The 21,450-nt window shown below is 39.8% G+C and overlaps 2 protein-coding genes across 2 annotated transcripts; both read left to right on the forward strand.

Annotated features, from left to right (window-relative positions):
* The first annotated feature begins 3,977 nt into the window (after positions 1-3,977).
* LOC308098131 (claudin-4-like) lies at positions 3,978-8,192 on the forward strand. Its single transcript, XM_080446370.1, has 3 exons — positions 3,978-4,191; positions 4,472-4,601; positions 7,683-8,192. Exons 2-3 carry the CDS (start codon positions 4,473-4,475, stop codon positions 8,154-8,156), a joined length of 603 nt encoding a protein of 200 aa, XP_080302496.1. The 5' UTR covers positions 3,978-4,191; position 4,472; the 3' UTR covers positions 8,157-8,192.
* A 3,879-nt stretch (positions 8,193-12,071) lies between these two features.
* On the forward strand, positions 12,072-15,880 carry LOC308098129 (claudin-4-like). Its single transcript, XM_080446366.1, has 3 exons — positions 12,072-12,257; positions 12,559-12,691; positions 15,374-15,880. The coding sequence occupies exons 2-3, from the start codon at positions 12,560-12,562 to the stop codon at positions 15,845-15,847; spliced, it is 606 nt and encodes a 201-aa protein (XP_080302492.1). The 5' UTR covers positions 12,072-12,257; position 12,559; the 3' UTR covers positions 15,848-15,880.
* The last annotated feature ends 5,570 nt before the right edge of the window (positions 15,881-21,450 follow it).

Below are 21,450 nucleotides of genomic sequence, written 5' to 3' on the forward strand. Positions count from 1 at the left end.
ACTAATCTCTCTGTACTATTTGGTGTAATGTGGAGGGCAAAACCTATTTAACCGGCTAAGCGTTATGAATTCCATCGTACGACGACGGTTCGGTCGAAAATAGCCTATCTACAAGCTCACAGCTTGTGGCATGGCGACGCGACCACTCATCTTGGTGTTGGCCGCATGCATTTTCAGAGCATCCACCGATTGTGGTATAAATGGTAAATCAATCGATTGTGTTTCGGCTTTGATCACTATATACATTAACCCATATTTATTTTTTAAAGCGAACATTTGCGACTCAAATCTTTGCTTCTGGGGGTCCCTGGAACAAAATATTTTGAGATGGGGGTCCACGGCCAAATACATATCAAGGACCCCCCAAAAATGATTTTAAAGAAAACACACAATGAGTTATTTTTTGCTACTTTGGAAATGGGACTTAAGTGATGTCAGGGATGGCTGTCTCTGCCTGCGACCTCTGACCCCTGTCAGTGTTGGGAAGCTAGCAGGTTGCAGACGCTTAAAAGGATTGTGTTCATAGCCAGGGCTGGAAGAATTAATTACATTAAAAGTATTAATACCACAATGTAGGAAGAAATACTCTGACAAATAAATGTCCTGTATTAAATGTTTTACTAAAAGTACGCAAGTACTGTCAAGTACAGCGTCACAATCACTTTAACCATATTTTATACTTTGACTATTAAAAAATAGCATACAAGCTTGTAGATCTACTATTTCTGAAAAATCGGTGGTCCGCAGCCAAATACGTATCATTTTGGGGGTCCTTGACATGACAAAGTTTGAATTCCAATGCTCTAGACCCTTGGGCGGTGGATTGCTGAGGTGGAGCGCCTCACCTACCATCAGCTCCTCCCAGGACTTAAATACCGAAAGACTAAGTTTTACCCAAGCTGCGCTACTCATACGCTCAGTTGGTGTGCTGCCCGGAATAGAACCCAGAGTCCAAAGTACAATATTTCTATGTAGTGAAAGTCATCAGCTTGCAAAGACAACTCCTAAAATTACATATATTACATATAAAGTACAGTACTCAAGTCAAGGTATACTTAACTGGAGTACTTTAGTTACTTTCCACGGCTTACTAAAACGTCTGTCGGGTGGAAACCTCATATGTCCAAAACTGTGAAAAAAAAACAGCAAAAGTAGCAGATCCACAAGCTCATAACGCGTCACGCAGCACCGCGTTTTGAGCTTGCAGATCTGCTACTTTCGATGCTTTGTGTGTGACGTTGTAGTACGATCAAGTAGGGCGTTCATTTACAACAACAAAAACGGAAAAAAGTTAAAATACAGAGTTGAGAGGTTTCTGCCCGACGGCAACAAAAATGTACTTGGTTCCTTTTCATGGGCTGGTGCGGGGTGGGAGGGGGGGGGGGGGGTCTTAGGGCTGACCTGTGACCCCGTCAGCGTTGGGCCTGTAGCAGAGCGCGGACGCTAAAAGGATTGTGTTCATGGAGGAACCTTCCATTCCAGCGTGGCCGCGGCGGTGTAATGAAATTGGAGGCCTATGGCCAATCGATTACATCCTCCCTCTGTAATGGAATTAGCCCATCACAAAACCTTTCACTCCACACCACTGACAGCACATGGGGTGTGTGAGTGTGGGCGCGTACGTACATGTGTGTGTATGTGTGTGTGTGTGTGTGTGTGCTCGCTGCAGGGCATTGCGTTTTGACAGTAGTCGCAGTAGTCACGCTTTGTCGGGTGCTTTGTTCAGTGTGTGGAAACGCAAATGCACACAAGTGTATGTACACGCGTGTACCCGTGTACCTGTGTGTGTGTGTGTGTAAATATTGGGAGTGACATGGTGAGAGCAGGTGATGAGAATTGCTTCTTAATTAAATCTGCCTGTCACCGGCGCGCACGCGCACGCACGCACGCACGCACGCACGCACGCACACACACACACACACACACACACACACACACACACACACACACACACACACACACACACACACACACACACACACACACACACACACACACACACACACACACACACACACACACACACACGCACGTATATAGTTGTACTAAAATCAGTGGTGTAGAGTAACTAAGTACATTTACTCAAGTACTGTATTTAACGACAATTTTGAGCTACTTTTTACTTTTCAGTCCATCTAGAGTATTTCCAATTTTCTTTACTTTTACTTCTACTCCACTACATCACTGAGGCAAATATTGTACTTTTACTCCACCACAATTATTTGAATACTTTAGTTACTTACTTTGCAGATATAAATGACTACATTATAAAGCATACATTAACCACTTTAGCCCTATTTTATACCCAGGCTATTTGAAAAGAGCCAATCTACAAGCTCACAATGCGTCGCATCACGACGCATTGTGAGCTTGTAGATCGGCTTGTAGATTCCGCTACGTGTGGTTGCCTGATCACCCTGTCGGGATTTGATTTATCAATAATGACCGGCTACCCGTCAATTACCCCTTGCATAATTTCTAGGGCTGGGACTCGATTAAAAAAATTTATCTAATTAATTAGAGGCTTTGTAATTAATTAATCGTAATTAATCGCATTTTAATCGCATAATCAATATTTGACCTGAGAACATTGAAAAGCAATTTTTTCAATCAACATCTCAGTGGCAAATATTGTACTTTTACTCCACTACAATTATTTGAAAACTTGAGTTACTAGTTACTTTGTAGATTTCGATTATTATTACAAAACATACAGTAACCACTTAAGCCCTATATCAGCCATTTGAAAATAGCAGATCTAAAAGCGCAACGCATTGTGAGCTTGTAGATCTGCTATTTTCCACCACTGGAGGCTGGTAGAGTGTGTTGTTACTGTTGTTTTATAGTAGTTTAGTTAATTATTAATAAAAATAGCGCGCATGTGACCCGCACCGCATCGTGCAGTGAAAAAAGGGAACTTGGAAAGACACTTTCTGACAAACCACAAGTCATTTGACTAGACATTTCCAGCAGACAGAGAACTGAGAAAAATAACTAAACTAAGGAACTGAAATTTCAACCATTGCCATATAAAAATATCAAGTCAAGTGCAATCATCAGTATGTTAATCATAGAAAATGTTTTTATTATTGTTTGATGTGCATTGCACTTTTTTATTTAGACATATTAAACTATTGACTTATTGTCTTTGCATTATTTGAATTAGGCGTCTATAATAAGATGAAAAGGCAGTGGCTAAATAGATCTCATGCCCACAATGAAACTGTTGGGGCACAGAGGGGCCCTTCTGTTCTAACCTTCTTGAATTAGCACTCACGTCACAAATGTGTTTTGTTGTGAGCTTGTAGATTGTTTTTCTTTTCCCCGAATATATATATATATATATATATATATATATATATATATATATATATATATATATATATGAAGCTAAAAGAAGAAAACCTTCTAAAGAAGGGACCGCACACTCCTCAGGACTGATTTTGCTTTTTTATTTGTTGCACAACGTGTTTCGCTTCCGCTTCCTCAGGTGCTATGAGGTTACCAGTGTAGCGCTTAATTGTTGGTGTAGCACTACCTGGGGAAAAACTCCACAAGCCACCACTGGGTATCTCTACTCTTACTCAAGTACTGGGGTCGAGTACTTCATCCGCCTCTGACCACTGATAGTTTGTAGTTCGGAGGTGCGCGACAGCATGTGTTGTGGACCTGACCTGAGCTCAAGGTTTTTGTGGTTTTGTTGGAAAGGAAGTCAACAGCCTGCTGCTGACACTGCCCTCTGATGCTGTCGGCCACCACAACTTCCTCTTACTCAATGTCTTGAGTAAGAAGAAGGGCAACACCATATTAGTTTTGTCAGCTGAAATGTTTTAGCCATTAGGGAAGCAATCCCATATTAGGTGTGTCGGATGTAACCAACATTGTATACATACTGCTGTATAATTCGGTCCAGGGGGTTGGTTGGTAGAGGAGCCTGGTGTACTTGTAACGCACACACAATACGTGCACACTGAAGTACATCCTTGCATGCCCACACACACACATATAGGACACACACTGTTAGACATCTGGATCTTCGCACACACACCTCGTGCACAAGCTTAGAAAACAGGGTGCATGTACACACACACTGAGTATAAATATCCACTCTGAGTTCACTTCAGTCTCTTGTCCAGAAAAGCTGTAAGTATATGGAATACGGACATTACCGCGAGTGACTGCAAAAACATAGTAAGTGGCAAATGTTTAATTACTATTAGCCATTTTGTCTAAATCTCGCTTCCGGTGTGGTTCGCTACTGAGACGAAATAAAATAAATATGCTCCAAAGAGCCAAATGTATAGTGAACAATTAAAAGTAGACAAAACAATGCCTATATGTATGATGGACGTTGTGGTGAACTTTTGCCATGATTTCCATTCCTTTAGTCTTGAATTAATGGTAATTTATTTTAAGTAATTTTTAATTATCTGGTGTCTCTAACCGTTTCTTTTCTCTCTGTTCTTCCTAGAATGGGATCTGCTGCTGTGCAAAAAGCCTGTGTGTCCCTTGGGGTCATTGGTCTCATTTTGGGCATTGTGTGCTGTGCGGTTCCAAGATGGAAAGTTTCCTTTTTTTTCGCAACATTTGTCACTGCAGAGGTAATCAAAACAGGACAATTGACTATATGCACACAGTGGCCATTTTGTTCTCATGTCATACTCTGGGGTGCACGTGAATATGGTCAATGTACCATCATAACCGTCACTATAAAACACCAAATAGTCGGCTGGTTGTTTAAACCGGACTCGAGACCCGCTGTGATGGTATCCAAGCAGGAAGTGAGTGTCCGGCGATAAGATCAGACCCAAAAGCTCGTATGACGAGATGAACAAATCCCCTCAAGACTTTTCTCGTAGAAAAGGGTTTTTATTTAACACTCAAGCTAATACAGGCTTTTAGCAATAATACAAAATATATATATGAAAAGGCAGATGTTCCGATAAGACAGACAACAGACCCCCAAGCTCTATCTCCGTGTCCTCAATCTAAGGTGCCCGGCAGAGACAGAAAAATGTCCCCAGATTCACTTAATTCAACCAAGATATGGGCTTGCCTAGAATTCTTGATTGAATGTTAAATCTGGATAATATTCCTCAATTCTTGCGAACTACCCGGTCATTGACAACATATCACCAGAGTCAGATCTGGAAAATATCTATCATTCCCATGCAATAAGGCTACCTGAGATAAAATGACCCAGCAATCGGTAATGCTAGGAGCTGACAAAATTCTCTGTTTATTCAACCAGATTATGGGCAATGCCAAGGGCCCAGTCGAATACAGCAGAATCCACTATCGCTCCCCGCAACCTCGTTGCAGTCTGGTCACCCAAAAAGGAACTAATCAGAGAGAGCTAAAACGGGAGAAGCTCCGCACAAGGCTATGTCCGTCGCCCGGCAAAAGGGACAAACAAGTGACACCTCACACAAGCTTCTCTACCAAACCCCCCAGAACAGAGATATACAGCAGTATTTATACAATCTTGGCTCCATCCGACACACCAAATATGGGATCGCCTCTGGTTAGATCATTTCAGCAGATAAACCTTATATGGTGCTGGTTAGATTATTTTCAGTAGCCAAACCTAATATGGTGCTTTCTTTCTACCAGTTATACCATTTCGGTAGCACTTGCTGTGCATCCTATGTGTATAACGCATCATGAACATACTTATAAGGCATTATAGAGCTTATAAATGCTCATAATGCTTTATAACCATAACACATTATAAGGCCTTTTATAATGACTTATAAGTATCAAGTGTTATAATACTTCATAATTGCTGCCAAATTGGTAACAGTTTCTATACATCCCATTCTCATAGTTATAATCAATTGATAATACTTTCTTATCACTGTTATAATGTGTCATAACCATTATAATGGATTATTATAATGGATTATACTACGATTATAAGTTATTATAAGTGGTCATTTCTTACTTTATGATCATTTTATAAGGCTTTATTATCACGTTTATAATGCCTTATTATCACTTATAAGGCGTTATACTGTGATTATAAGTTATTGTAAAGTGAACATTTGTGACATTATGATAATTTTATAAGGTGTTATTATTACATTTTATCGCCTTTAAATCACTGTTACAATGCATTATAGTTATATACTGTTATATGCATTACACTATGATCATAATTTATTATAAGTGGCCATTTGTTACTTTATGATCATTTAATAATGCTGTATTATAACGTATAAAATTCCTTATACTCACTGTTATAACGCATTTTAATCACTGTTATAATGCCTTATCATCACTTATAGTGCATTATAACTGTGATTATAATGCATTATAGCAGTGATAATAAAGGATTGATTATAATGGATTATAAATATGAGAATACATTTTGGGTTGCATAGCAAGTGTTACGAAGTGGGTAGCAATTATGAAGTATTATAATACTTGACATTATAAGTCATTATAACATGCTGTATAATGTGTTATGATTGCATTATACGTTGTTATGAGTATTTATAACTGGAATCATCACGTGTTATAAGCATAATACAATACATTTATACTTGAACTTATAAGTCATTATAACAAGCTTTATAATGTGTTATGGTTATGGTTATAAAGCATTATGATTATTTATAAGCTCTTATAAATATGATTATAAAGAATTATGATCAGATTACAATGCCTTATAAGTATGTGTATAATGCGTTATACACATGGGATGCATAGCAAGTGCTACCGAGGAAGTTGTGGCTGTGTGGCTGATAGCATCAAGGAGCAGAGGTGTCAACAGCAGCAGAGGGTTGATTTGCCTTCCAGCGTCTACGTTGTCGTCCGCCGCGCTTGTTCCTCCTTTTCAGCAGAGAGCGTTGCTCGGCAAGGTCACCCCGCTGCTGCGGGGTCAACAAAGGCTGGGGAATGACTAGGCCATATCTCAGCCTAACCATGTCAGTGGGGAGGGGGCTTCACATCCGGTTTATATTCTAATCATGATCACAGCTTCCGAGTCCCAGACTGTATGACCGGAAACATTTGAAAATTGTGGGAGGCAACAGTCTGGCCACGCGAGACTAGGGAGAGAATTAGTGGGACCGGAAACGAAACCGGTCTTTCTGATTTTTCATATTCCATCCTGATTGGCTAAAATTGGCTTCCAAAGTTTGCAGGAGTGCTCCGTTTTGAACAAAATGCCTCAAGTCATTAACTCCATGGAATTTTGCACGCACATTGCCACTAGGTCGAGGAAGAAATGCCACTTGAAATCTTTCAAATCAGCCTCATGCTGGAGCTATTCGTGTTTTTACACTGGATAACTGGATCTGTGTAAAACTTTGTATGCACACTGATAGGGTCTATGATGTCAGTCTTGGGTGTTTCAGTTAGCTCCATATATGGGGCTCAGGAGGGGGTGTCTGATGTCAGATATGGGTATGTCAATTATCTCGACTAGACCATACCCGTCGGGGGATACGAGCACCCAACGCGCGCGTCATGGTCCGCTTGTTTCACGGATGTGGCAACACCGACGCTTGTTTCACGCACATGATTTGGCAACACTGGAGCCAGCGAACACAAAAACGAGACGTTCTTTACAGTCACTATAAGAAAAAGAAAAACATCAGAATTCCAAGCCCGCTTATAAAATATCCTCAGATTAAGCTAAAACTCTCTTGTCTCTCTTATTCTCTCTCACTCCACAGATCACTCAAGAGGGCCTCTGGATGAACTGTGTGACGTGGGGTACTGGCCATAAGCAGTGTAAGACCTACGACTCCCTGCTGGTGCTCTCAGCTGACCTGCAGGCTGCTCGGGCCATGGTCATCATCAGCATAACGATCACCGGCCTCACGCTCCTCTTTCTCTTTGTCAGAGACAGTTCCTGTGTGGAAAACGAAGACACCAAGGCCAAGATCAGCCTGGTAGCGGGGATAGGCATGATACTGGCCGGCCTCCTGATTATCATCCCCGTCAGCTGGTCCGCCCACAATATCATCCGTGACTTCAACAGTCCATTATTGCCATTCTCCCAGAAGAGGGAAGTGGGAGCCTGCATCTTTATAGGCTGGGCTGGTGGAGCTCTGCTAATTCTGGCTGGAGGCCTTCTCTGCTGCTTCAGGAGGCCCAAATCTGGTAGCTCAGGGGGAACCGCCAAATACAATAGTGCTTCCGCCTAATATGTGTAATATTCATGCAAAGGCGGTTTTAAAAGGGACATGTGGATTGATTGGTTTGGGGGGGGGGGGGGGGTGTAAGGCAGGGGGCTTTGTTGACGATATAGAAACAGAGGGGGAAAGGGTGATTGTAAATATGGAATATTAACCACTTAAACCCCACTATCCATATTGTGGGGAAAGCTTTAGCTGACAATAGACGATCGACAAGCTCACAGATCGGCTATTTTAAAATGGCCGAAATATATATAGGGCTGAAGTGGTTAATATATGTTTTGTAATAATAATCAAAATCTACAAATTAACTACTACTACTTTTCAAATAATTGTAATGGAGTAAAAGTATAATATTTTGCCTCTGAGATGAAGTGGAATAGAAATAAAAGTACTGAAAATTGGAAATGCTCCAGTAAAGTAAAAATATCACAAAATTCTACTTAAGTACAGTACTTCAGTAAATGTACTTAGTTACTTTACACCACTTATGTTGTCATAGTGACATGGCTGTTTATAGTTATGTCAGAGTGACGGTGGTTAATTCATAAATAATATATTTATATTCGGTCCCAAGAGTCCATGTACATGGAGCGGAGAAAGTCATCAGTTTGCAAAAAAGAAAAATACTAATACTGAATAATACTGATTTACTACTGATAATAACATAAAAACAAATAGCGGTAAATCCCGTCCTCAGACTGTGACTCTGTCTCATCTTCTCCATGTCACTCTTTGTCTAACACTGGAAGTGAAGCACGTTTTATTCAGAGCACCTTTCACACACGGTAATAGTCACAAAAGTGCTTTAACCCATTAAAACCGGGAACACCATCTGTGTAACCACTTCAACCATTATTTTATACTTTGGCTATTAAAAAATTGTGATCATGTTTGCAAATCTTTGAATATACCGGTATATATATATTTTAAAGCGAACATTTGTAACTCAAAATCTTTGCTTCCCTGGAACAACATATTTTACAAGTGTTCGCTTTGAAAAGTATATATTCAAAGATTTGCACAAATTTTCAAGATTTTTCAAAAATAGCAGATCTACAAGCTCATAGCGCGGCACCGAGTGCCGCGCTATGAGCTTGTACTGTAGATCTGCTATTTTTGAATTAGCCAAAGAAATCTTAAAATGACACAGACCCGGTCTTGATGGGTTAACAAGTTTGACGATTTAATCACGATTAGACGATTGAACAAAACGAATCACCGTTCAAACAGACTGAGCGATATGAGACAGAGCAGCAGACCACAACAAAGACAGGACGGGGACACAAAGAGCTACCATCACTAAATAACTTTAGTGATGGTAGCTTTCAAATGCCAAAAAAATTGTACAAATCTTTTGAAAATAGCAGATCTACAAGCTCACAATGCGTCGCATCACGTGAGCTTGTAGATCGGCTTGTAGATTCCGCTACGTGTGGTTGCCTGATCACCCTGTCGGGATTTGATTTATCAATAATGACCGGCTACCCGACAATTACCCCTTGCATAATTTCACTTCATCAACCCGTACAGGTCTGTAACTCTGAGAGTGTAAGAATTTGGTTCCATTTGTACAGTCTCAGAGTTATGTGGGGGGGGGGGGGGGCCTTGACCTTGGCCTTGTGTATACCAAACTGGGGGGTCCTTGAAATTCAAAAAAGGGAAAAAAGGGAACTTGGAAAGACACTTTCTGACAAACCACAAGTCATTTGACTAGACATTTCCAGCAGACAGAGAACTGAGAAAAAATAAATAAACTAAGGAACTGAAATTTCAACCATTGCCAAATAAAAATATCAAGTCAAGTGCAATCATCAGTATGTTAATCATAAATAAGGTTTTTATTATTGTTTGATGTGCATTGGACTTTTTTATTTAGACATATTAAACTATTGACTTATTGTCTTTGCATTATTTGAATTAGGGGTCTATAATAAGATGAAAAGGCAGTGGCTAAGTAGATCTCATGCCCACAATGAAACTGTTGGGGCACAGAGGGGCCCTTCTGTTCTAACCTTCTTGAATTAGCACTCACGTCACAAATGTGTTTTTGTTGTGAGCTTGTAGATTGTTTTTCTTTTCCCCGAATATATATATATATATATATATATATATATATATATATATATATATATATTATATATATATATATATATATATAGTGGCTCAGTATTTGTGGCACTAGTGTTTATGCAGACGTACTAGTCTACTTTTAAAATGTGTAGCACACTGGCATAGATACTATGGCACATTACAAGTCCATTTGTTTACATTTAGCTGAGCTCAAGGTTTTTGTGGTTTTGTTGGAAAGGAAGTCAACAGCCTGCTGCTGACACTATCTGATGCTACCTGATGCTGTCGGCCACCACAACTTCCTCTTACTCAATGTCTTGCTAGCAGACTATCCTTTTTTTTGGTCACATATTCTTTCTACCAGTTGAAACATTTCAGCTGTTGCCATAACAATTTGGTCATGTGAGCAAAAAGTACAGTAAGAATTTGGTTCCATTTGTACAGTCTCAGAGTTATGTGGGGGGGGGGGGGGGGTCCTTACCAAACTGGGGGGTCCTTGAAATTCAAAAAAGTTAAAAAAGGGAACTTGGAAAGACACTTTCTGACAAACCACAAGTCATTTGACTAGACATTTCCAGCAGACAGAGAACTGAGGAAAATAAATAAACTAAGGAACTGAAATTTCAACCATTGCCATATAAAAATATCAAGTCAAGTGCAATAATCAGTATGTTAATGATAAAAAATGTTTTTATTATTGTTTGATGTGCATTGCACTTTTTTATTTAGACATATTAAACTATTGACTTATTGTCTTTGCATTATTTGAATTAGGGGTCTATAATAAGATGAAAAGGCAGTGGCTAAATAGATCTCATGCCCACAATGAAACTGTTGGGGCACAGAGGGGCCCTTCTGTTCTAACCTTCTTGAATTAGCACTCACGTCACAAATGTGTTTTTGTTGTGAGCTTGTAGATTGTTTTTCTTTTCCCCGAATATATATATACACGGCCCAAGGAACCATCACGCCAGTAGGAAATGTTTGGATCGGGGCGGTGCATCTGATCTGGCGCAGCGCTCAGGTCCTGGACCTGGTGAGACGGAGGAGGGGCCCGGCCAGGAGACAACCCACAGAGCCTAGTCCCTCCACGTGCCGGAGAAGCGGACTGAGTGGCCCTGTCTCGCCCTATAGGACTGACCGTGGGCAGCAACTGGGACGTAAGTCGGGGCTTGATCAACCCTGGCTGGGTCACCTGGGCGAGGGCGTATGTTGTATGTTGCGAGACCCGAAACACCCGATGACCCCAGGCTACAACACTGATGATACGTCCCAGTTGCATCCATGTGATGTTTTTCTTTATTAGTTCTTCTATTTATAGTGGCTCATAGGAATAGACTTTGTGACGACCAGGAATAGTTTGGTGACCACAGGAGAGACTAGTGGCTCAGTATTTGTGGCACTATTGGGGACCGTGTCTATGTTCCCCGGGTCCTATGTTCCCCGCTTTCCTAGGGAGAGCGGGGAATATAGGACCTAACCTAAACCTAACCCTAACCTTAGTGGGGGAACATAGAACCCGGGGAACATAGGGATGACCCCCACTAGTGTTTATGCAGACGTACTGGTCTACTTTTAAAATGTGTAGCACACTGGCATAGATACTATGGCACATTACAAGTCCATTTGTTTACATTTAGCTGAGCTCAAGGTTTTTGTGGTTTTGTTGGAAAGGAAGTCAACAGCCTGCTGCTGACACTATCTGATGCTACCTGATGCTGTCGGCCACCACAACTTCCTCTTACTCAATGTCTTGCTAGCAGACTAACCTTTTTTTTGACCAAATTGCTGAAATCAGCAAATTGCTGAAATCATCAGCTGAAATGTTTTAACCTTTAGGAAGGCAACACCATATTAGGTGTGTCGGATGTAGCCAACATTGTATAGATACTGCTGTAGAAACTGTTCTGGGGGTTGGTTGGTAGAGGAGCCTGGTGTGCGTATGAGGTGTTACATTGTTCCCCCGACTTATGATCGTGACTGGGGTGGCTAAGTATATGGAATACGGACATTACCACGAGTGACTGCAAAGACATAGTAAGTGGCAAATGTTTAATTACTATTAGCCATTTTGTCTAACTTTCGCTAACGGCGTTCCCTTCCGGTGTGGTTCTCTACTGAGACAAAATAAAATAAATATGCTCCAAAGAGCCAAATGTATTAGTGAACAATTAAAAGTAGGCAAAACAAAGCCTATTATGTATGATGGACGTTGTGGTGAACTTTTGCCATGATTTCCATTCCTTTAGTCTTGAATTAATGGTAATTTATTTTAAGTAATTATTTTACCTGGTTATCTGGTGTCTCTAACCGTTTCTTTTCTCTCTGTTCTTCTTAGAATGGGATCTGCTGCTGTACAAATCGTCTGTGTGGCCCTTGGGGTCATTGGTCTAATTTTGGGCATTGTGTGCTGTGCGGTTCCAAGATGGAAAGTTTCCTCATTTGTAGGATCCAGCATTGTCACTGCACAGGTAATAAAAACAGGACAATTGACCATATGCACACAGTGGCCATTGTGTTCTCATGTCATACTCGGGGGTGCACGTGAATATGGTCAATGTACCATCATAACCGTCACTATGAAACACCAAATAGTCGGCTGGTTGTTTAAACCGGACTCAAGACCCGCTGTGATGGTATCCAAGCAGGAAGTGAGTGTCCGCCGATAAGATCAGACCCAAAAGCTCGTATGAAGAGATGAACAAATCCCCTTAAGACTTCTCTCGTTGAAAAGGGTTTTTATTTAACACTCAAACTAATACAGGCTTTTAGCAATAATACAAAATATATATATGAAAAGGCACAGACAACAGACCCCCAAGCTCTATCTCCGTGTCCTCAATCTAAGGTGCCCGGCAGAGACAGAAAAATGTCCCCAGATTCACTTAATTCAACCAAGATACAGGCTTGCCTAGAATTATTGATTGAATGTTAAACAGTGTTGGGCAAGTTACTTTATTTTAGTAATATATTACTATTACTTATTACCTTCCTTTTAAAGTAATACATTTCGTTACATATTACTGTCCGAGCAACAGTAATATGTTAATATTACATATTACTTTTTAGTTACTTTTGTATTATTATTATTATTATTATTATTATTAGCCCACACATTATTTTTGGGACACAGAGATGGCAGATGGGCAAACATTTAAATTATAAGATAGGATTATAAATTACATTAATGAATCAATGTATTTACTTAAATTAATCAATTCATAAATAGACATACACCTTCCATAATGTAGCCTATAATGATATGACAAGACACAAGCCTCTTTCTATACCTTTTTTTAATTAAAGTCCACAGAACAAGGACTGCATGAGCAGCATAGAATGCAAATGAAAGTGCTTATAGATCTGCTCTTTTCAAATGGCTGAAATGTACGGCTGAAGTGGTTAATGTAATGTATGCCAGGGCAGGAAGGCCATAAAAAAAAAGTCCACGGAAAGAATTGAACTTGAAGGTTAAGGATAGTACAAGAATAACTATCTGTGAAATATAACTTATTTCAAAATAATGTGTTGGCAAATGACCAATATTTGTACAAAGTTATACTGGTCTCAATATATGTCACTTTCAGCCTTCACTGACTGAAGTATAGGGGTCACATGAATCACATTAGATTCACAGATTAGAAATTTTATGTATTTTCCCCACAAGTTATTTTCATTAAAATGAAATGTGATTGAACTTGCACTAATAATGACTTTAGTTGATTTTTCACTATTTAAAATATAATATTTCTTAATTATTAATAATTATAGCTTGTAGATTGGCTATTTTCACCATTTTAATTAGTTTTAAAATAATAATAAAAAAAATAATACAAGGTTTCCATCCAACAGCGACAATATATAGCCTATATATGGTTCTGTATCAGTATATGAGTCAGTTTTAGCAGATTTCATTCTAATTGGCTAATATGACTGCCTTTGAATTTCATGGCCTGGGTAGGTAAACCTGGCCTGGCGGAGATATGCCCTGTTGTGCACATGTAGAACAACAGGTGAATGCAATGAACTTAAACGAGGACTGGCCTGCGCAGCAAAAACGGCTCAAACTATGTCAAACTGTCACATTCTAGCTGCTGAAATAAACTTTCCATTTAGATCATTGTTGACAAATGAACAGAACATGGATGTTGTTTGCGAAGGGATTATTTCTTGTCCATTTGTTTGTGAGGTGAGATCACAGCTTCTTTCTACTTTTGTGTGATATTGATAGCATATAACTTTTAATTTGTTTGCAGTTAATTGCTATTGCTTACTGTACTGGATATTAAGAATTTGGGGATTTCGCTGCATTTAGTCAAATATTGCTGTTGATCAAGACAAAATAAGCGTCGGGTTTTTGCGATTAGATGTGCACATGCCAGCCACTGACAATCAATTTAATTTAATACCATTACTAGGCTAGAAGCTGCGGCTTTGAGGGTGGATAAAAAAAACACGCACAAAGTAACGTAGTAACGTAGTGTCATTTTAATAATATTTTACAGCTTCTCCTTGTAGTAATGCGTTATATTACCCGTTACCGCAATTCGGTAATATATTACGTAACGGCGTTACGTTACTAACGCACGTTACCCAACACTGATGTTAAATGTGGATAATATTCCTCAATTCTTGCGAACTACCCGGTCATTGACAACATATCACCAGAGTCGGATCTGGAAAATATCTATCATTCCCATGCAATAAGGCTACCTGAGATAAAATGACCCAGCAATCGGTAATGCTAGGAGCTGACAAAATGCTCTGTTTATTCAACCAGATTATGGGCAATGCCAAGGGCCCAGTCGAATACAGCAGAATCCACTATTGCTCCCCGCAACCTCGTTGCAGTCTGGCCACCCAAAAAGGAACTAATCAGAGAGAGCTAAAACGGGAGAAGCTCCGCACAAGGCTATGTCCGTCGCCCGGCAAAAGGGACAAACAAGTGACACCTCGCACAAGCTTCTCTACCAAAGCCCCCCCAGAACAGAGATATACAGCAGTATTTATACAATTTTGGCTCCATCCGACACACCAAATACGAGACGTTCTTTAGTCACTTTAAAAATAATAAAAACTCCAAGCCCGCTTATAAAATATCGTCAGATTAAGCTAAATCTCTCTTGTCTCTCTTATTCTCTCTTACTCCACAGAGCGTTCAAGAGGGCCTCTGGATGAACTGTGTGAGTCAGAGTACTGGCCAGCAGCAGTGTAAGACCTACGACCCCCTGCTGGCGCTCCCATCTGACCTGCAGGCTGCTCGGGCCATGGTCATCATCAGCATAACGATCACCGGCCTCACGCTCCTCATTCTCTTTGTCAGAGACAGTTCCTGTGTGGCAAACGAAGACGCCAAGGCCAAGATCAGCCTGGTAGCGGGGATAGGCATGATACTGGCCGGCCTCCTGATTATCATCCCCGTCAACTGGACCGCCCACACAATCATCCGTAACTTCAACAGTCCATTAACGGTGGGCGCCCAGAAGAGGGAAGTGGGAGCCTGCATCTTTATAGGTTGGGCTGGTGGAGCTCTAATAATTCTGGCTGGAGGCCTTCTCTGCTGCTTCAGGAGGCCCAAATCTGGTAGCTCAGGGGGAACCGCCAAATACAGTAGTGCTTCCGCCTAATATTTGTAATATTCATGCAAAGGCGGTTTTAAAAGGGACATGTGGATTGATTGGATGGGGGGGTGGGGAATGGGGGGGTGGGGGGTGTAAGGCAGGGGGCTTTGACGACGATATACTGTAGAAACAGAGGGGGAAAGGGTGATTGTAAATATGGAATATTAACCACTTAAACCCCACTATCCGTATTGTGGGGAAAGCTTTCTCTGAAAATAGACGATCGACAAGCTCACAGATCGGCTATTTTCAAATAGCCGAAATATACTGTGTATAGGGCTGAAGTGGTTAATATATGTTTTGTAATAATAATCAAAATCTACAAATGAACTAGTAACTAAAGTTTTCAAATAATTGTAGTGGAGTAAAAGTATAATATTTTTCCAGATGTAGTGGAGTAGAAGTAAAAGTACTGGACATTGGAAATGCTCCAGTAAAGTAAAAAAATACCTCAAAAGTGTACTTCAGTACAGTACTTGAGTAAATGTACTTTAACACCGCTGGTTATGTCGTCATAGTGACGTGGCTGTGGCTTGTTTATGGTTATGTCAGAGTGACGGTGGTTAATTCATAAATAATATATTTGTATACGTTTTAATACTGAATAATACTTATTTACTACTGATAATAACATAAAACTGTAACTCTGTCACGTCTTCTCCATGTCTCTCTTTGTCTAACACTGGAAGTGTAGTCATTAAGCACGTTTTATTCATAGAGCACCTTTCACACACGGTAATAGTCACAAAAGTGCTTTAACCCATTAAAACCGGGAACGCTGCATCTGTGTAACCACTTCAACCATTATTTTATACTTTGGCTATTCAAAAATAGCATATCTACAAGCTCATAGCGCGGCACCGAGTGCCGCGCTACGAGCTTGTAGATCTGCTATTTTTGAAGAATTGTGATCATGTTTGCAAATCTTTGAATATATATATATATTTTTTTAAAGTGAACATTTGTAACTCAAAATCTTTGCTTCCCTGGAACAACATATTTTTGTTCGCTTTGACAATTATATATTCAAAGATTTGCACACATTTATTTTTCAAAAATAGCAGATCTACAAGCTCATAGCGCGGCACTCGGTGCTTTTAGATCTGCTATTTTTGAATTAGCCAAAGAAATCTTAAAATGACACAGACCCGGTCTTGATGGGTTAACAAGTTTGAGAACACAAAGACGATTGAACAAAACGAACCACCGTTCAAACAGACTGAGCGATATGAGACAGAGCAGCAGACCACAACAAAGACAGGACGGGGACACAAAGAGCTACCATCACTAAATAACTAGCGTTGCTGCTGTCCGGCAAGAAACCTTGTAACTGCATATTTCTACTTTTTGTTTCATAAATGAATGCCCTTCTTCGTCACACTACAGTGTCACAAAAAAGTAGCAAATAACAGCTGATATGATAGTTTTTCTTTTAACCCCCCTCTAACGAGTGGTGTAACGTAACTAATGCATGCACTCAAGTACTGTACTTAAGTACACTTTTGAGGAATTTTTGCTTTACCGGAGTATTTTAAATTTCCAGTACTTTTACTTCTACTCCACTACATCTCAGAGACAAACATTGTATTTTTACTCCACTACAATTATTTGAAAACTTTAGTTACTAGTTACTTTGTAGATTTTGATTATTATTACAAAACATACATTAACAACTTCAGCCCCTATTTAAACTTTGGCTATTTGAAAAGACTATTTGTTTAACGGGACATTCAGCATAATAAGTACTTTTACTTTTGGTACTTCAAGTACATTTTGATGCACATACTTTTGTACTTTTTTACTCAAGTAAATTTTGATTACCGGACTTTTACTTGTAACAGAGTATTTCTAGATTGCATTATTGATACTTGTACTTAAGTAAAACATTTGAGTACTCTTTCCACCTCTGCCTCTATAACCCCAACCTCTATAACGCTTAAGTGGTTAATTGTTTTGTTCATAATATTAAATGTGTTTAATCAGGCAATATACCTCTAGAGTACAAGTATGATGTTCTACAGATTAATGCATTTAATTAGAGCGTGTTTTACTTTACAGATGTTTATGTAGGAGAACATTTCACTGAGCGGATGTTTATGTTTGGTTCTCATTAAGCGGGGGAGGAGAAAAAACAGGAATAAAATAAGTTGACTGCTGAATTTCCCCTTTTGTCAAATAAAACTTGGCAATTTATTTAAGAAGGAAAGGCAAAAAAGCAATGGAGGGCAGAGGTGTGATTGTTTTGTAATTTCCCCCAGTCTAGGTAGGAGCACGCATATTGTTAGAATAGAAGTATTACTGCGTGTCAAAGTGGAGGATTTGCATTTCAGAAATGTGTGGGATTATGAAGGCGTACTTTTTTTTCTCCCCGGCTAACTTAATTTTATTTTCAGCTGTGTTAGTCTGTTGATTGTCTTTGTCCCAGAGAAAGAGTAAATGCAGGATCATTTTCATGTGAATAAATGATTGTTTAAAAACTCGCCATGCCACAGTTATCTCTCCATTTCTCTCTCTGTCTGTCTGTCTCTCTGCCTCCCAGCATCATAAATAAATTACAGTATTGGCAGCTGAGGCGTGTGTGTGTGTGTGTGTGTGTGTGTGTGTGTGTGTGTGTGTGTGTGTGTGTGTGTGTGTGTGTGTGTGTGTGTGGGCGAAGACCAAGCATATTACTGTGCGTGTATGTGCGTGCTTGTGTGCTTGTTTGCTTACATCTGATGCAAATATGAATATGTTTTGCCAATGTTTGTGCGCACATGCGTGCACGTGTGGGTGTCATGTGCACGTGTGAGTGAGAACTGTGTTGCGTGTGTGTGTGTGTGTGTGTGTGTGTGTGTGTGTGTGTGTGTGTGTGTGTCAGAGTTCATTTGTACGTGACGTGGGCGAATGGTAAACAGCGAAGGGGAGAAGCAAGCAAAAGGCAGCTCGGGATAAAACTGAAAAACACAACCGTCTCAACACAGCAGTGAGAATGAGTGAAGAGCTGAATAATATCCTCGTCCATAACTGTTATTTCTGTAAAAAATCTAAAAAACATTATTTTTTTTAAAAATAATAGCACGTAGATTTGCTATTTTAGCAAATTTTGTGCAACAGTCTTATGTGATGAAATAATGCATTCATTTACAAAAAAAACTAAAAACATCAAAAGACGAAATATGGATTTACACGGTTTCTGTCGGGCAGAAACCTTGTATCTCCATATTTCAGTTTTTTTCGTAAATTAATGCCCTACGTCGTCCTGCAAGAGTTGTCTTGCAAAAGCAGTGAAAATTGCCGATCTATAAGCTTGTAGATCATCTATTTTCGCTAGTTTTGAAAAATGTGAAAGTGGTAAAGAACTGCCTACGAGGTTGTCCAGCATATTTAGGTTTATGATGTGATGCGTGTGTTGGAGCACACCACCGCACGCTGGCCGACGCGCATGCAACACACTCTCCTGTACACCCACCCAGACATCTGTACTGTAAATAGGTCTGTGCGTAATACTGTGCAGAGTAAGGACACTCCTAACATTACATTCTAGTGGCATCATCGGTGCTCAGTCACTTCCACTCGTGTGTCACTGAAGTCAGCACAACCCAAACCAGTCGAAGATGGCTTAACATCTCTTGGCCAAAGATCTTGGCCACCATCTCCTTGATAGGTAGCGCCCTCTTGTGGCTAAACACACACACACACACACACACACACACACACACACACACACACACACACACACACACACACACACACACACACACACACACACACACACACACACACACACACACACACACACACACACACACACACTTCATAACCCCCCCCCCCCCCCCCAAAGAAAAATCATTCAGAATCAAGCTTGTAGATCAGCCATTTTAAAAGTTTTTGCCTCTTTCTTAAATTATTTGACAATTTGGCATTTTTTTGACCAGTTTTTATAGTATGGTTTGTTTATTACGTTTGATTGCATGGCCTTTTTTCATAGTTTTTTGGTATTAAAAAGATCTTAAAAGTCCTTAAATTGCCACTTTGCTGTCATCTGGGGACCCCCAAAAAATCATGTGGGGACGCCCAGTTTGTGAACCATTGGTGTAGTACATCAACAGTGACAGTGTCTGCAACCCCTGAATCATGAGACAACACACTACTCCCAACTCATCAACTCATTCATTAACACTGCTGCCCTGATCGCACGCACAATGACAGCAGTTCACAATGCTATGCATAGGCAGTGGTGGAAAAATAACTTCCATTAATTACTTAAAGGGATACTTCACTTTCGGGACGGGGAAACATTTAAAAAATATATTAAAAATAAATGAAAAAAGTAATGGAAAATTCATGGCCCCCTCACGCATTAGAGTGTCCTACTAATGTGTGAGGGGGCCTTTATTTTGCCATAACTTCTTTCATTTTTTTTTAATATATTTTTTTAATGTTTATTTTATGTGAAAGTGAAGTATCCCTTTAAGTAAAAGTATCAATACCGCATTCTAGAAATAATCTGTTACTTAAAGGGATATTTCACTTTCAAAAAAACTTTTGGTCATTTTATCGTCTACTCAGGCCTTTGTGAGCCCCCAGACAGTTTTTAAGTTGCTCGATTCAGTATTTAGATATTTGATATTCATTTTATCAGACACGCCCCCTTCCTATACAAACTCATTATAACTTCAAACTCCATTTTTAACATGTTAGATTCATCAAAAACATCCGTCCGTTTTTTCGATTACTTTTTTCATTTATTTTTAATATATTTTTTGGAAAATTAAAACAATTAAATACAATAAGAAAAAAAATGAAAAAAAATGAATAAAGCAATCGAAAAAACACGGCCCCCTCACGTATTAGGAGGGCAGGGTGAGTCACCAGAACCAAGGACGGGTGTTTTTGATGAATCTAACCAACAAGTTATAATGGGTTTGTATAGGAAGGGGGCGTGTCTGATAAAATGAATATCAAATATCTAAATACTAGGGCCTTTCTGTGTGGAGTTTGCATGTTCTCCCTGTGTCTCCTAGGGTAGGTACCCTCACAAAAACATGCAGTAATCCTGGTCACTATACTGCCTCCCCCTGGCCAGCCGGGGCGCCTGATGGAGGGGAAAGGAACTGGTTGGAATAACGTGTTCCTTCCATGCGCTACGTCCAACCAGGGAAACTCTCCCCTGTCAGGTGATAAGGTCAGTTGGCTCTCATGCATTGAAGGAGGCATGAGCTCGGCCCTGGCCTCCCTAGGTTGGCAGAGGGAGTGTAGTGCCCAGGATTACATAGAGATTGGCACTGGGTGTAAAAAATGGGGTTACAAAATTGTGGGATAAAAAAAAAAAAAAAAAAAAATCTAAATACTGAGTCAAGCAACTTAAAAACTGTCTGGGGGGCTCACAAAAGCGTGAGTAGACGATAAAATGACCAAAACTTTTTTTTAAAGTGAAATATCCCTTTAAGTAAAAGGCCGGAATTCAAAATGTACTTGAGTAAAAGTACAAAAGTATTGGCATCAAAATGTACTTAAAGTACCGAAAGTAAAAGTACAAAAGTATTGGCATCAAAATGTACTTAAAGTACCGAAAGTAAAAGTACTCATTATGCAGAATGTCCCGTTTCAAGTTTTCAAATGTATAAAAA

The sequence above is a fragment of the Gymnoscopelus braueri genome (assembly GCF_963280865.1).
Source record: "Gymnoscopelus braueri genome assembly, chromosome: 13".
Classification (NCBI taxonomy): domain Eukaryota; kingdom Metazoa; phylum Chordata; class Actinopteri; order Myctophiformes; family Myctophidae; genus Gymnoscopelus; species Gymnoscopelus braueri.

Excerpts from the sequence above, each read along its gene's own strand:
- LOC308098131 (XM_080446370.1), top strand. The coding sequence starts at position 4,473 with ATGGGATCTGCTGCTGTGCAAAAAGCCTGTGTGTCCCTTGGGGTCATT. Across the intron at positions 4,602-7,682 it reads CAACATTTGTCACTGCAGAG|ATCACTCAAGAGGGCCTCTG; the intron begins GTAATCAAAACA and ends CTCACTCCACAG.
- LOC308098129 (XM_080446366.1), top strand. The coding sequence starts at position 12,560 with ATGGGATCTGCTGCTGTACAAATCGTCTGTGTGGCCCTTGGGGTCATT. Across the intron at positions 12,692-15,373 it reads CCAGCATTGTCACTGCACAG|AGCGTTCAAGAGGGCCTCTG; the intron begins GTAATAAAAACA and ends CTTACTCCACAG.